This window comes from Acomys russatus, chromosome 5 (genome assembly GCF_903995435.1).
Source record: "Acomys russatus chromosome 5, mAcoRus1.1, whole genome shotgun sequence".
NCBI classification, from domain to species: domain Eukaryota; kingdom Metazoa; phylum Chordata; class Mammalia; order Rodentia; family Muridae; genus Acomys; species Acomys russatus.
The window spans coordinates 43,111,811-43,127,630 of record NC_067141.1 but is presented as its reverse complement, the minus strand read 5'-3'; the positions used below and the strand labels follow the sequence as shown (position 1 = coordinate 43,127,630).

At 40.7% G+C, this 15,820-nt stretch overlaps 1 protein-coding gene across 1 annotated transcript in view; it reads left to right on the top strand.

The window, feature by feature from the left end:
* Window positions 1–15,820, top strand: part of Mamdc2 (MAM domain containing 2) — a 149,334-nt gene that overhangs the window by 121,849 nt on the left and 11,665 nt on the right. Inside the window, exon 11 of the mRNA XM_051146935.1 lies at window positions 2,445–2,597. Within this exon, the coding sequence (XP_051002892.1) occupies window positions 2,445–2,597 (153 nt within the window). The remainder of the gene's footprint in view (window positions 1–2,444; window positions 2,598–15,820) is intronic.

Below are 15,820 nucleotides of genomic sequence, written 5' to 3'. Positions count from 1 at the left end.
ATCTGATCCTTCTTTCTTCATCAGCTGTCAACTATGAGGGGTAGGATTGTGTGCCTACCACCCCTCTGCATGCTGGGATTTAGTCTGGTTTGGACTTGTATAGGTTTTATGCATGCCATCACAACTGTTGTGTGTTCATATCTGCAGCTTCCCTGCTGTGTCCAGATGTCTTCTTGCCATCATCTACAGCCTCTGGCTCTTACACTTTTTGCACCCATGCTTGCACGATGACCCCAAAGCCTTGGGATGATTATGCGTTGGTTCTCTAAAAGATCCCAGCCAAGGCCTCTATATCTCAGAAAAGAATTTCTGAAAGAGTCAGGAGCAGAGTTGAAACTTTTTAAGAAAATGTGTTAACATAGATTTAAGTTTTGCTATCTATCAACACAAAACACTTCAGAAAAGGACATTAAACACCCAAGACAGGGCTGTGGGGCCTTAAGACAGAGTCTTAATAGTCAAGTATATATAAATAAATAAATATTTCTTTGTTTATTTGTTTGATGGTTTCTGGAACTACATTGTTCAAAAGTTTCTAAGAACTTTTCCTTTTTTTGTAAAATAGATCATAGGGCAGTTTCTGATATGCACTGATAAACTTAAAAACTGTTAAGAAGACAAAGACAAAGCCAGATACAGTGGTACATGCCTGTAATCCCAGCACTCAGGAAGGCAGAAATAGGCAGAGTTTGAGGCCAGCCTGATCTACAAAAGTTGAGGACAGTCAGAGCTACACAGAGAAACTCTGTCTCAAAAAACAAGAAGGAGGAGGAGGAGGAGGAGGAGGAGGAGGAGGAGGAAGAAGAAGGCATTCTTCACTATATTAGTCACAAGACATATTCTGTCTGGAAACTAATTTCATAATCTTGTGTGTGAGTTTTTCAGAATGTAACATATTTGCACCTAGAAATGGAGTGAGGTTAAACTCAGAAGTCACATGCAAGCCATAAGCAAGGCTCACTGCTGTGTTAGCATTATTATTTAAAATAGTTTTAGAATTGTGTCAAAATCTTCCACTCTTCACTGGTTGAGACTTTAACCAGACTCCAGAATGAGCTCCCCCAGGCCATTTCTTCATAACTTCTCCTTTATTTTTTATCTTACTTCAGACTAAGTGTTGATGATGGTGAGCAACTGAAATTATGGTAACTGGTGGCATGCTGGACACGGTGGATGACGTATAAATGGTTCATACCTCAAAGATCCTCAGTATTCGTCTCTTTAACAAGTAACCAAAGCATAATAACAGTCTGATGGTGGAGAACAGTTGGAAACATTTCTGGGTCAGTGGCCCAGCTCAGTGGCAGAGCTCTTACATAGCTCTCTATTTACTTCCCTATGCTATTAAAAAATAATTTAAAAGGACACCTGTTTTCTGAGCCCTTGGGAGAACAATACTAATAAGAATATTCACACTCAAGGCATGTAACCTGGAAATTAATTAGCACTGGATAAAAAATAAAACACAAGAGAAACAAAAAACAGGCAATCATCGAATTTTTACTAAGAATATGAATGTAGGGTGGTATAGCAAAGTTGAGCCAAAGGAAAAGTCACAGCTGAGTTGAGAGACAACAGTACTTTAGTGGCAAGAACTACTGATGTTAATAAGAATAACATTCAAAGACAAGTTTTGGCTGGGGACGCAGCTCTATAAATAGTGCTTGCCTAGCATGTACATGGCCCTACATTCAATCCTCAATCTAAAAACACAGACAGTTATGTCTAGAAATGGAAAATGAGACTTTCCCTAACAATACAAAAGATCCTAGTATTTTTTTTTACTACTAATAATTGAATTATTACCATATCTTAAATGTTTCACATACATCATCTCATTCAGTCTTCGCAATCCTATGAAGTAGATGCCATTGGTATCCTAACATACAGACCAGGACACTGAGGCACAGAAAAATGATATTGTTTTAGCATTATAGTTGGGCCTACAGTCATAAGTTTATTTTTTTCACCTACATCCTCTGTTCCTCCTCCAGAGGAAATATAGAGTTGACATGAGGGTATCCTTCACTTACACTGGGTTTTTAAAGAAAGCTCTTGCATTATGCAATTTTGTAATTTTAATTAATTAATTTACTTATTTATTTACTTTTGTATCTTCATAGAGGCAATGTATCTACAATATTCCGAGCTTAGTAATTGCACTCATACAAACTCCCAAGTTGAGGGGTGTCTTTCTCAAAATAACTCCATATTTAGGGTCTAGATGTCTGATTCTGTGCCATCATAGGACTCATGATGGAGCATAAATTAGCTGGAGGTACGACTCAATAGGCCACCTGTAGGGGTCTGCCTCTCTCTCTCTCTTTCTGTGTCGGCTTGACATATGGCCAGACACCTCTCAGACATGCAAAGCCGGCTGCTAGGAGCCGTGAGAAGATATATATTCTGTCTCAGCAACTGCAACATGTGCTGTTTCCTTGCAGAGAGACTCCCGCCCGCACCTGGAGAGTGCACTTTCGATCAAGATGAATGTGCGTTTACACAGGAGAAAAGAAATCGGAGCAGCTGGCACAGGGGGAGGGGAGAAACACCCACTTCCTACACAGGACCCAGGGGAGATCACACAACTGGGGTAGGTGAGTTATGCCACATGGTACTATTCCCTAAGAACACAATTTAGTATACTAGTGGTCATTTACAGCATTTTGAATGTGCAGATTCATGTCTTGTGTCTACAATGAACTATATGTGATTCTATACACACAAGAGTTTGAATAGATTCATTAAAAAATCATCTTTTATAATATTGCTTAATGTATAATATAAAGATAATTTAGAACTAGGTTTTAAAAACTGAAAGAGAAACCAAAGTGTAGGCAAAGAACTTAATCAAAATTGAAGCTAACTGAGGCATAGTTCATAAATTTACAGGCAATAGAGGAACGTGCAGGTAAATTCAAGTCCATGCTTTCTGTTGTTGAAACAAAGACAAAAAAAAATCATCTTCGAATTGTGATTGTGTTCTTGGGGTGAAGCAAGGGAGCAGACAGCTGACGATATACACAATCAGGCAAGGTATGCTCTCCCTCTCTGTCGTCTTTGTCTGTCTGTCTGTCTCTGTCTATCTCTGTCTCTGTTTCTGTCTCTGACTCTCTCACACACACTAGCACACACACACACACACACACACACACACACACACACACACACACACACACACACACACACACACTTGTTCAGGCAGGCCTGGAACTCAGGTTCTTCTTGCCTCAGCCTTCTGAGAGCTCATGGATGTAGATCTAGGCCGCCATGCCTGGCTAAGGAGTGTATATTCAACACAGAATGTATATAATCTATAATAGGAAAAACTCAAAGGTGATCTTCCTATTACTACCGTATATCAGCTAGTAAAAACAGTCAGTGGTAAGTGTGTCCTCATTTGGTATATCAGGTAGGTTAAAGTACAACCTTTAGTTCAAAGAAGGAAAATTGTCCCTGGCGTAACCTCACAGAGATCCTTTGACACCAAGCTTCAGGGTCCTTATAGAAAAGCCAGTAGGATATAGTGGGTTATTCTGTGATGTGCCTTATGATTCACCTCAAGATAAATCTATGACCAACCAGAATGCAACCAGAAATAGTTTTTTTTCCCTTTTCATCATTCACTTTATATATGCTGAAGACTTTTCTTACCACTCCTTGGTAAATCTCTTAACTCTCAGTTCTGCTGAGGTATTAGACCAGTCATAATTTAGGCACAGTAAAGAGTCTAGTCCAAATCAAAACTTCTATTTTTCATTCAATGAAAATGCTTCTGGTTTTCTCAGCTTGGCCTTGACTCTGTCTAGTCTTTAATCTTTATTTCATTACCTTCCTTGCCTTTCCTGTTTGCCATCCTCTAGTCATAGCAGGTTGAGGAGGAATTAAAAAAAAAAAAACTTTAAAATATGTGGTGCTATTTTATAGTCTCTTTTGCTTATTGACTGTCTACTCATGCTGGCCAATTACAACTTGTGCAGCACAGTCTTCCTGGCAGTGTCCACTCTGCCTAATACTTCAAAAACAGCCCTGTGTACTTGCTGCCTCCATGTTACAGTACACACCTCCATACAACCAAGGTTTTTCTGAAATTGTGGGCTTTCTTTGAATTTGTACATGATTTCATATACCTTCCCAGAGTGTCCAGATCTCAGAAACTAATGTGCTCTCTCACCTAAAATGTGCCACCCAATCCCAGTACTGCCCTTTCCCCATGCTGCTTTGGCACATTCAGGAGAAGTGTTTCCTCAGAGAAGGATGCTGTTGAAAAGATTCAGCACTGGCCAAAGGTAGACCAGATGTCTACTTTCAGTACTGAATAATGATTCTGAAAAATATTATGAGATCCCCTGAGGCTACATCTGAAAATGCATCAGGAAGTGACAATGATAACTACAGGGTTTGGCAACTCAAATCTATTTAAGTGGACAGGAGATCCTTCTGGATTTTGAAACAGGAAAAGGTCAATTCAGGCACATCCTGATGGAAGGAATAAACTATATAATCACGAAACTCTTCACTCACTCTTCACTGGGTTTTCTGGGTTGGCTCTAATCTCAGACAGGCTATCCTATCATGGTAAGAAATTGGCTACAGAAGAAGAAGCCTCATGGATTTCCAACACTGAAATTTGTAGAAAAGGATAATGATAAAAATCTCCAAACTGAGCCCCCCTTTTTTTGAGAAACCTATTACAATGGAGTCCTGGCTGACCTGAAACTTGCTATGTAGACAAAGCTGGCCTTAAATTCACAGAGATCCACCTGACTCTGCCTGCCTCCTAAGCGCTGGAATTAAAGGCCTATGATACAATGACCAGCAAAAATGAGCCTTTTTGGCTCTGAATAACAATGTCATGCTGGCAAAGTACTATAAAACTATTGAGTCCCCACAGTACTTAATATTGTGACTTATATATGATAGACAAAAATCTTTATGGGATAAGTGAACAAATACCTGAATGAGTAAATGAGTGAGTGAATGAATGAATAAACAAAAGCTTTTACTGGAACATGTAAGAATGATGATTATTTAGTAAGACCTCCAATAACTGGCATGGTGGTACACACTTATAATCCCAGCTCTCAGGAGGCTGAGGCAGCAGTGTTACATATTCAAGGCTATCCTGAGTCACATAAGAAGATCCAGGCCACACTGGGCTACATAGCAAGTTCTGCCTCAAACAAACAAACAAACAAACAAAAACAACAAAACTCTCCTGTAGAAATAATGGGATTGTGGGAAGATACAATTTTTAATATCAGGGATGCAGTAGAAAAGAGCCAATTAATTTAACTAATCTGTTATAGGAATTTTTTCTGAGAGGTTGATAATTTTTATTCCTTTTATGCAGACATTAAGGTTTCAGTTAGAGGTGTGAAAAGATACCATCAAAGAGTAGCATAAGATGACTGCTGGGTGCAGGTGGGGGAAGGCGTGGTCTTCTGGATAACGAAGATCGTGGAATGTGTTGGACATGGGAGACAGGGAAGAAACAGAGCAGTAAATAGTGAAGGAGCCACTCCAGAGAAAAAGCAAAGGAAAACAACCAGGCAGGGCTAGAAGAGACTAACATTCTGTTCAGTGAGTATGGACTTAGGAAAGCTACTTGAATTCTCAGTTTCAGCTTTGACTTCTAGAACAATGAGAAGAACTACAACTACCTACTCACTTAGCTAATTTCAAAGAGTGCTCCAAGACCAAGGTGTCAGTATGGCTGCCTTCCTCAGGCCTCTGTGGCTTGCAAGCTGTCTTCTTGCCATGTCTACACACATCCTTCCCTCTGTGCCAGCACACCCCTGTCTCTTTCCTTATGACACTAGTATTGAGTCAGTATCCACCCTAAAAAAAATCCTCGTTTGATTCAGTCACATCTTGAAAAGCCAAATATAGCTGCACTCTGAGGTACTGGGGTTAGGGCATCATCATGTATGTTTTAGAAAAATGCAACTTAGCCCATCCCTAGCAGACTCCTTCCTAGGAATCAGTGCTGTGAGCTGATGTCAAAGGAAAAGGAAGAATCCTTTCATGTTAGATAAGTGACAGCCCAGGCCTGCCCTTGCTCCTCATTGCCTTATGCTACAGTCTAGGCTTGTCTGACGTGTAGAACACATTCTACCTCCTCCCCACACATTCAAAACTCTGTGAAAAATCTATCAAAAACGTGTGCAGTATGTATTAAATAACTCATAATTCTAGTCTGTTATTGACACCATCACTGGGCTATGGGGACATATGTTAATTAAGTTGGGGTGGCTCTGTTTGAAGATGGTGTGGTTGTGCTTCCTTTGTCTCTTTGAAAACTTAAAGAATGCGTTCGCTGGCTAGAGTGAAACTTCACAGCAAAACAATGAATGCAAATGTTCCTTACTGAACTCCATATTTAGTCTGAATGAATACTAGACACATTAAATTAAATCCTCTGGTGCACAGTGTAGAGAATGCTGATTTTTGAAGATAAACTATTTCATCTGCCTCAATATTAAATTTCAAAAGGTTCTCAAGATGCCTTTCAGATTTTCAACAAATAAAATATTTTGGAATCTATCCTTTTATTGCTGTGCATAGCAATGCAAGTAAGAAAACAACTTCTACTATATTATGCCCAAGGCACCTATCGCTATATAGCATCGAGTTAGGGTTATCAATTACTTTAATGACCCTTTCACTGTAAAGCTGGGGTCGTTTGTTGAACATTTACCCTGGGCGGGCTCTGTGCCTGAAATCTTTATACCCTTCCTACAATCTGTAAAGTAAGTTTAAAGTCCCATTTTTCAGACAGGGAAATAAAAGCTTGGAGAAGTTAAGTGCCCTTTGGAACCACACAGTAGTAACTGGATAAGTGGGGACTGTATTTCAGGTGTATTTGGTTCCAGGGAACATATTCTTGCCTCACTGGAGTCACTGACACATCACACATGACTCATAATGCACGTGGCCAACAGAAACAATCTACATTTTCCTAAACTATTCCCAGCGTCTATTCTGATATTATGAGTGTAACTCCAGGAGTGCACTCACTCCCCTGTTGTCTACCCTAACCACATGGAAAGTAGCTTTCTTGTCTTTCAGTCTTTAATAGCATGGGCTAAATAAAGCTGATATACAGCTGTCAGATCAAACAGGGACACGTGTTACCCACTCAGACATGAAAGCATGAACAAAGAGTCCTCTAAAACAACTGACTGGGTTTTTCTATACACTTATTTAATTGGAGAGAGAGAGAGAGAGAGAGAGAGAGAGAGAGAGAGAGAGAGAGTGCTTGCATGCACATGCCACAGTGTGAGAGTGGAGGCAGGGAACACTTTCTGGAGTCTGTTCTCCTTCCACCACATGGATTCCAGAGATTGAACTCAGGGCATCAAGCTTGGGGCAAGTATATTTATCCTCTCAGCCATCTCACCAGCCCTCAAGATAACTAATTATTCAAACTACCAGCACTAGAAGTTACGTGTGTTTAAGAATCAAATCTCTTAGAACTGGGAGTTACCATTAATGTCATTCAACCCAAGGTCCCTGCTTGATTCCGTCCATATCTCCCAAGCACTCAATAGCCATTACATATTTAAAAAAAAATACAAATAACTCGGATCTAAAAGTAAAGCAATAAAGGTCAAGTTCTAGAGATGATGGAACAATGCAGATCAGGCACTCTCCTTGGTGGTGTCTTGATGTCTTGAAAGATAAGACAGAATAGATCAGGAATTAGCAGGATAATCGATTGGGCATGTGGATGCATGTCAGAAATCATAGGTGAGAAATATGGATGCATGAAGAAACAGCAGGTGTGAGACCTGCAGCCCTGTAAGCACTGGAACAGCTTTCAGGAATTCTAAGTTACAGGATATTGCCAACCAGGAGTCCCACAAAAGTGAAGCCTCACAAATGACCTTGTGTGAAGGTCATACGCTTGAAGCTATGAGTCCTCACAGCTGGAATGGGGGACAATGCCACACAACAGGGAAAGTATTGATCTAAACCACAATGATGCATCCTTGACATGGCCACTGTTATGTCCAACTGATTGCTTGAGAGAGCAGGGACATCTAATAAGCCATGTTGAATTATGTCTCCTGACCATCCGCTAAAAGGTAAAAGGGAAATGTATTTTTCATACACCCACACCCTCACTGGCCTAGATAGGTGCCCACTCTGCACTGACCCCCCCCCACTCCTACCTCACTCACATGGGTGCAGAGACATTCTGCAGAGGCTTAAGCTAGGAGTGACTGAAGATACCTCTACATTGAAGGTCAAAGGCTATCAGTACCTGCCTTGGGCCCAAGGTGAGGCGTCTACAAGGTGCTTCTGCATCGGCTCTATCTTTTCACTTTCCTTGCTTCGAAGCCTGTCAGTTTACAGTTGGCAGAGCTCAAATAAGGGAGGAAAAGAGAAAGGCAGGGGGAGAGGGGATCATACAAACTTGTTTTATAGACAGCTGCATTAGATGGTCAGTCAATACACATCCAGCAAATGAAAAGAAAAGCTCAGAAAAGACACACTATAAATACGTCAAGCTGCTGTGTGTCTGTCAGGATCAATAAATCATCTCAGGTTAAATAAAGGCAAGCCATGTGAATGAACTCTTTAATTTGGCCTCCAAATGGGTCAAATCATGCCAATTTCCCAGGAATGGAGTGTTTGGGAGGTAGCCTGCCTGCTCTGACTCAATGTCTGTGCCCATCCTGCTCCTTGCCCATGCCTTAGTGGTAACACTACTAGTTTTCAGTTCTGTTGCAGAACTGAAGGAGAGGTGTGACAGTTAACCAATGGCCCAAACAGTTCAAGAATGCTTGCTCAAGAGAAGCGCTTGGCTGTTAGCATTCATGAGCTATTAGAGCCATTGGTTAATTGCCAGATGCTGACAAAGTTTGCTGTGACCATTTCGTTCCTGTCAGTGTCCTTGTCGCTTTTGTGGAGATTTTCAGATCTTCAGAGGTCCTTATTCTGCCTCTCGGAAACCCTTCTCACCACCTGCCTGCTTTTTAATAGAGTCGAGTTCATGGGCGGAATTCCCTATCTTATCCATTTTCGTGAATGTATCCACACATTTATGTACACGTATAAATATATGCATGTGTTTTGTCCCAGAGAATAAGAACCAAGGCAGTGTGAGGTGGTGCTCTAGCCCTGCTTCCTGGGCACACATCTGGTTCTGCCTACAGCCCAGGCATATTTTCCAAGAATAGAGTCTGGAGTTTGTTGGGACATTGTCCTCCCTAGTAGGTACTAAACTTAAAATGTTCTCGTTGGTTGGTGAGATGACAGGAAACCCTACTATGTTTTGCATGTAACTTTCTGTCTCTTGGTCTCAAGTTAAGAATTTGACAAATACCTCAAGAGAAGAGTGTCAAGTGGAGTGTACTCTTTCTGTCTTTTCTTATAAAATGTGGCCCTTCCAATGGCAGCTGTGTGGACAACTTTAGACACTAGTTACTTTCTGCTCATATCAGTGAGTCTGTTGGCATCTCTGCCACAATGTGTAAAAAGGGAATCAGCTCAGGGACTCTTGAGCTCACTGGGGACCTTCCATTGTCTCGGCACCTTCCATTTTCCTCTGGAACCTGTTGATTCCTTAATGCCTTGCAGCTTGGAACATTCTCTTATAGCTCTGAAACAGGTGCCACCCTGTTAGATCAGGATTGATCAAGGCAACGTGAAAAGAAAAGAAAAGCAAAGAAAAGAAAGAGGCTAACAACCTCCACAGAGGCAGATTGTCTTTTAATCTGGACAGTTAAAGGCAGCAGGAATGGGGAATGTGCAAGGGGGCTCAGAGATTTTATAGGGCAGAAAAAGGAACTTTTTCAGGTGGAAGAGTCATCTGTAGATCTGTTCCCTTGCAGTCTCAAAGTTGTAAGTGAAACAGGTTGGTATGCTGACCTTCTTGTCAGAAGCGTCTTGGCTCATAACTACCTGAAGATGTTACAAGCATGCAACTTTCCCCGAGTTCCTCAGCTTGCCTGCAGTTTTTAAGTAATTAACACTTCACAATGCTCATTTTTTTTTTTTCTATTTGTCTGCCCTAAGTTTCCTGTAGGTAAACTAGAACCGGTGCCAGTCACACACTAGAGCCAGAAGAGGCCACTCCGATGTCTCCTTTTGTAACATCATTTATTTACAACAGATTATTTTGCTCAGAAGTTGCATTGCTCTGTTCTACACTACAGGCCAACCAGCCACATTTTTAGAATATTTCTGTTTATTATTTGACAATATCAAGCACGTATACAACGTATCTTGATCATATCCAACCCAAATCCCCTTTCCTACTGTTCTCCCAGCTCTCCCCTAAAGCTTCCCCTTCCTACCTTTATGTTTCATACCCACTTCTTCCCCCCCCCGCCCCGGCGCCCCTTTCTCTCTCGCTTAGAAATGACCCACTGTGTCTGCATATGCATGGGGCAATCTAGCAGAGCCTGGGCCTATTAGTGGCCACACGCCCCCAAAAATGTCTCTCCTCCCCAACAACCACCAATTGCCAATAGCTCCTCAATTAGAAACAGAATATTATTAATATCTCCTACACCCTCGCCAGAATGTCAATTGGCTTGATCTCATGCAGATCTTGTGCAGATAACCATAGATGCTATGAGTTTTTGAGTGCAATGGCATTTCACAGCACCCCTCCATACCCTCCAGCTTTTACATTATTTCTGCCTTCCCCCCACTGTTTCCTGAGTCTTAGGAGGCTGGTTTTGATGTCCCATTTGGAACTGAGCATTCAATAATCACTTACTCTCAGCATTTGGATCATGTGAGTCTCTGCTTTAAGCACTGAGCAACACAAAGCAAAGCTTTTCTGACTAGGCTTTTGAGTAGCACTAATCTAAGAGCATGAGCACAAACATTTAGAAAGCGGCTTGAAACCGTGTCACTTTACAGAACAACAGTTGTAAGCTCTCCCCTAGGGCCTATGACCTCCCCGGCCATGGACTCCTGACCACGCTTAAAGTACCAGGCATAAAATCCGTCATATGAAGTTGATCTCAAATCCACTTGGAAAGCAATTGCTTACCTTCAGAACGGTCAGGCCACTATTGCATGAGAAGCTACATCTTGCCTGGCAAGTCAGTATTGCAGCATGTAGCATCTATCTCTGAATAAGTCTGTACTGATAAATAGTAGCGCGTACTATTCCCCACTCCCATTAAGGGCCTCTTCCTCTCCCCCCTTCTCTCACGTGCCCTTTCTAGCTTTCTGACCTCTAAAGACAGCCCAAATAAAAACACGCGAACATAAACACGTGACGCTAGAATGCATGTATAAGAGGAAACATGCAGCATTTGTTTTTCTGAACCCGAGTTACCTCACCAGTTCCAAACATTTCCCTATCAATTTAATAATTGCATTTTTCCTTAGAACTAAATGAAATTCTGTTGTACAAATATATCATATTTCATTATGGATCCATCAATTGATGGATAATTAGGCTGATTCCATTTCTTGGCTATTGTAAATAGAGTGGCAACAAACACAGTTGGACAAATATCTAAATAAGATATTGAGCCCATGGAGTATATTCTCCAGAAATAGATTAGTTGGGATAGGTCATATGGTAAGTATAGTTTTAGCTTTTATTAATTTATTTGTTGTTGTTGTATGTGTGTGTGTGTTTGTGTGTTTTGCATTTTATATTTTCTTCTCTTAATTTCTTGGAGGATCAAATCATAGACATAATATCATGAACAAAAGTTTAAATTTTTTTAATTTAATCATCATCATCATCATTGTGCATGTGTGTGTGCCATGAAGAACATGTGGAGATACTAATTTTGCTCAGGAATGTTTTGAATATCTGGGTTCTTTTGTGTTGACATGTGAATTCTAAGATTCTCCCCCCCCCCCATTTTGGTAAATAATGTCATTAGAATTTTGATGTGGATTGCAATGAATTTCGGACTGCTTCTTAAAAAAAAATACATTTATGACTGTTTTGCCTGCATTAATGTCTGAGTACTATTTGTGTCCAATGTCCACAAAGGCCAATAATGGACACTGGATCCTTGGGGACAAATTTCTAACCTGGCATCTTACCCATAAGTCCCCCCCACCCCGCCATCATATTATTTAGAATGTGATCTTTCTAACTATAAGCATTTGTTGGTGTTTTCTGCCTCTTTATTTGTGACGATGTTGCAGTGTCCTGTTCTTTGGCAATGGGTAATTAAAGAATAGTAAAATTTATACAGATTCCATCTGTAAACTGCCCAGTAAAGGGTGTCACTGACTGCATGTTTCCTTGTATAACCGCCCCCACATCCTGAGTAATAAATACTGGGGACACTATGATAAAAAAAATCCCAGCCAGGCAATGATGGCGCATGCCTTTAGCCACAGCACTTGGGGAGACAGAGGCAGGTGGATCTCTGTAAGTTCAAGGTCAGCCTGGTCAACAAAGCGAGTCCAGACACCCAGGGCTATTACACAGAGAAGCCCTGTCTCAAAAAACAAAAGCAGGTCGGGCGTGGTGGCGCACGCCTTTAATCCCAGCAATTGGGAGGCAGAGGCAGGCAGATCGCTGTGAGTTCGAGGCCAGCCTGGTCTACAAAGCAAGTCCAGGACAGCCAAGGCTACACAAAGAAACCCTGTCTCAAAAAACCAAAAAAAAAAAAAAAAAAGCAAAAACAAAAATTAAAAAGAAAAGAAAAGAAAGAAAGAAGAAAACTATCCCAACTGTGCTTGTTAAAGCACAGTAAGACTTTACTCATGGCCATCATGGTGGGCATAGGAACCAGCTCGGTGCAATTTTTCAGTGGAGGGGAGAGACTGGGCTCAATCTGAATAGAGCATGGCCAAGGAGGAAATAGAAAAGCAAAGAGCTGCATGAGAATAGGGCATGGAAAATTAACAGGAAGTAATGTCAGGGTAGAAGGATTCTGGATGAACTAACCTACCAGGCTTCTTGCTGAAAGTAGCCCAAGGTTATCACACAAGCACCTATGGCATGCTGGAAGATGAAGGAAATCATCATATAGACACCAGGAGTGGGAGGTAGGTGCCTGACTTTAAAAGTTTCTTGCGAAGTAGGGTTTTGTGAGGAACAGTAGGCCTTGGGAAAGATTTAGGACTAAGTTGGGTTAAGCAAGAATCGCTGCAAACTTTAAATATTAAAGTGCTGCAAATGTTTTCTTTGTTTTCCGTTGTCACAGAAAACACTTGGTCAACCATATAGTAATATTTAAAGCAGTATTGTTCAACCCGTGGGTCATGATCGCTTTGGGGGCGGGTCAAATGACCTTTTCATAGGCTCTCATATCAGATATCCTATGTATCAAATATTTTCATTACAATTTACAACAGTAGCAAACTTACAGTTATGAAGTTGCAATAAAAACAATGTTATGGTGGGGGGTCACCACAACATGAGGAACTGTATTAAAGGGTGACAGCATGAGGAAGATTGAGAACCACTGATTTAAAATTACTTGTGTGGTTAATATAATGTTGCTTAGATGGATAGCACTGAAAATTTTCTTTAATGAGGGATATATCCTGAAGTAATGTATTTTGAAAATTTTCATTTACTCAACAATTAACAACAGTTTGTAGATTTTTTTAAAAGATGCTGGAAATAGAAGTAGACAACCTAATATAGATCAGCTGAAGTGACATATATTAATATTATAGAAATACATTTAAAATAGTTTTTTACTTTTATTTATTTTATTCTGATTTATTTATGTATTTTATGTATATGAGTACTTTGTCTGCATTTACATCTGTGCACCAGAAGAGGGCATCAGACAGTTGTGAGCTGTCATGTGAGTGCTGGGAATTGAACTCAGGACCTTTGGAAGAGCAGTGAGTGCTCTTAGCCACTAAGCCATCTCTCCATTTAATAAAATTTTAATAGTTAGCTGCTGTTTTCCTAAGGTGGCAACAATAAGCTTTCTTATTATTGTATACATTGCAAGCAATAATGAATTGCACTGAGAGAGAGAGAGAGAGAGAGAGAGACCCATTGCTTTCATGGGTGACTTATTACATTTAGTCCTAACAAACCTCTCTATGGCACCTTCTCAAATGCAGGTAATAAGATGACAGGAAGGACCTTAAAATGCGTGGCTTCCTACTTTGTATTGCAAAATGCTCCACTGAGACTTGGGACAGTCTCAGTGTGTGTCTCCTTGATGCCTACAGTATATATGTATAGTGTCGATGGCCATGGGACCCTTTTTAAATTAACATAATGCATAATGGGACTTTTGAAAGACATGACTGTATCTGTACACTGCATTCTACCTTTTCACTTCCCATTCTTAAAGTTTGTCAGTCTATGCTTAGATGAGCCTATATGGGGAAAAAGAAGAAAGGAGAGAGGCTATTTTATAGATAACTGTATTAAATACTAAGTCAATATAAATCCGTTAAATAAAATGAGAAGCACACACAAAAATTTTGTGCCTGTCAGGATCAATATATCATCGTATATAGCAGAAAGGCAGGTTTCTGCCTTACTAAAGGGCAGTGCAGAAAGGCCTTCCCATGTTCTGCGGTTAGCGTGGTATAGCCCAGCAGAAAGACAAAGCATTCAGCAGTGAACTGTCTCTCCTCTTTGCTGGCTGTAGAGCCTGGGGCATGAATCCACAGCCTCTCTGCGTCTGAGTTCCCTCATATATAAACCAGCAATAACAGTTAATACCTTATGAGTCCCTCGGGTTGCTCTGATGATTAACTGGTGATATATAAATGCCACCAAAATGTGTGGTATCATTGTTTTTACAATTCATGCATCTTTTATTGAACCTGATGCCTGGCTCTGTAATACTTTCTGGACTCACTGTTTAATGTCATGTTCACCTCCATAAAGGACAAAGCCATTGCCTGTGACCACTAATACATTTTCTTAGTAGAAAACAGAAGACTTTGTAGAGCTATTAAACCAAACCTCCCCCTAATCCCATTCCATCCACCCCCAACACATCCAGTGATAAGTGTGTGACCATTTTTAGGTTTTCCAGCAATACCCATGCATATGAAACCGGTAACCAGTGTGTCAGAATTGTTATTTCGTAGAATTGCAGCTTGTTTTATGTTTCCGTGATAACATAAAGTTTCTTGTTCGAATGAATATATATGAGTAACAAAACTATTTAAAGACTATTAAGGACAAGTAGCATAAGATAGACAAAAAGCATCGTGAAGATACAGCCTGTATGATGAAAGCTTGGGGAATACTTACCAATAAATCATTATGCAAAAATGACAATAAGGACACCCTCCAAAAACTCTAGCCCCACTATTTCACCACTGTTTTTTTTTTTTTAAGCCAGCATTCTATGACAGATGGAGTGTGACTGGCATCCAGCTGCCATGGACATTGCAGGCCTTATCTCTCTGGCTCCTGCACAATCTGCATGAGTAGCTCTCTCCTACAGCACCAGCGAGTTTCCTAACACGGGTACCACTGTGCTTCTTATTGATAAGACAGTGACAACAAGGTATAACAAACGTCCCAGAGTTTTGTTGCCATATATATATGGTGACAGGTTGCCAGAATTCTTTGTATTTGTTTTAGAAGAGTTTAAAAAACAAACAAACAGAGATTCTACAGTCAAATGATAATAAATAAATCAACAGATAACTATCAAGTTTATGATAAATTTCTCTCCCCTGCCCAAACCCTGTAGTCTCGGCTCCTGACCCACTGAGTCTCCTAACAGGTGAACTGTCGGGTCTTTCCACCCCATCCTTTCTCCTCTTCCTCCTCCTCTTCCTCCTCCTCCTCCTCCTCTTCCTCCTCCTCTTCCTCCTCCTCTTCCTCTTCCTCCTCCCAGAAAAGCAGCTCTATTCACCATCCTAATGATTCCAAAGAAAGACA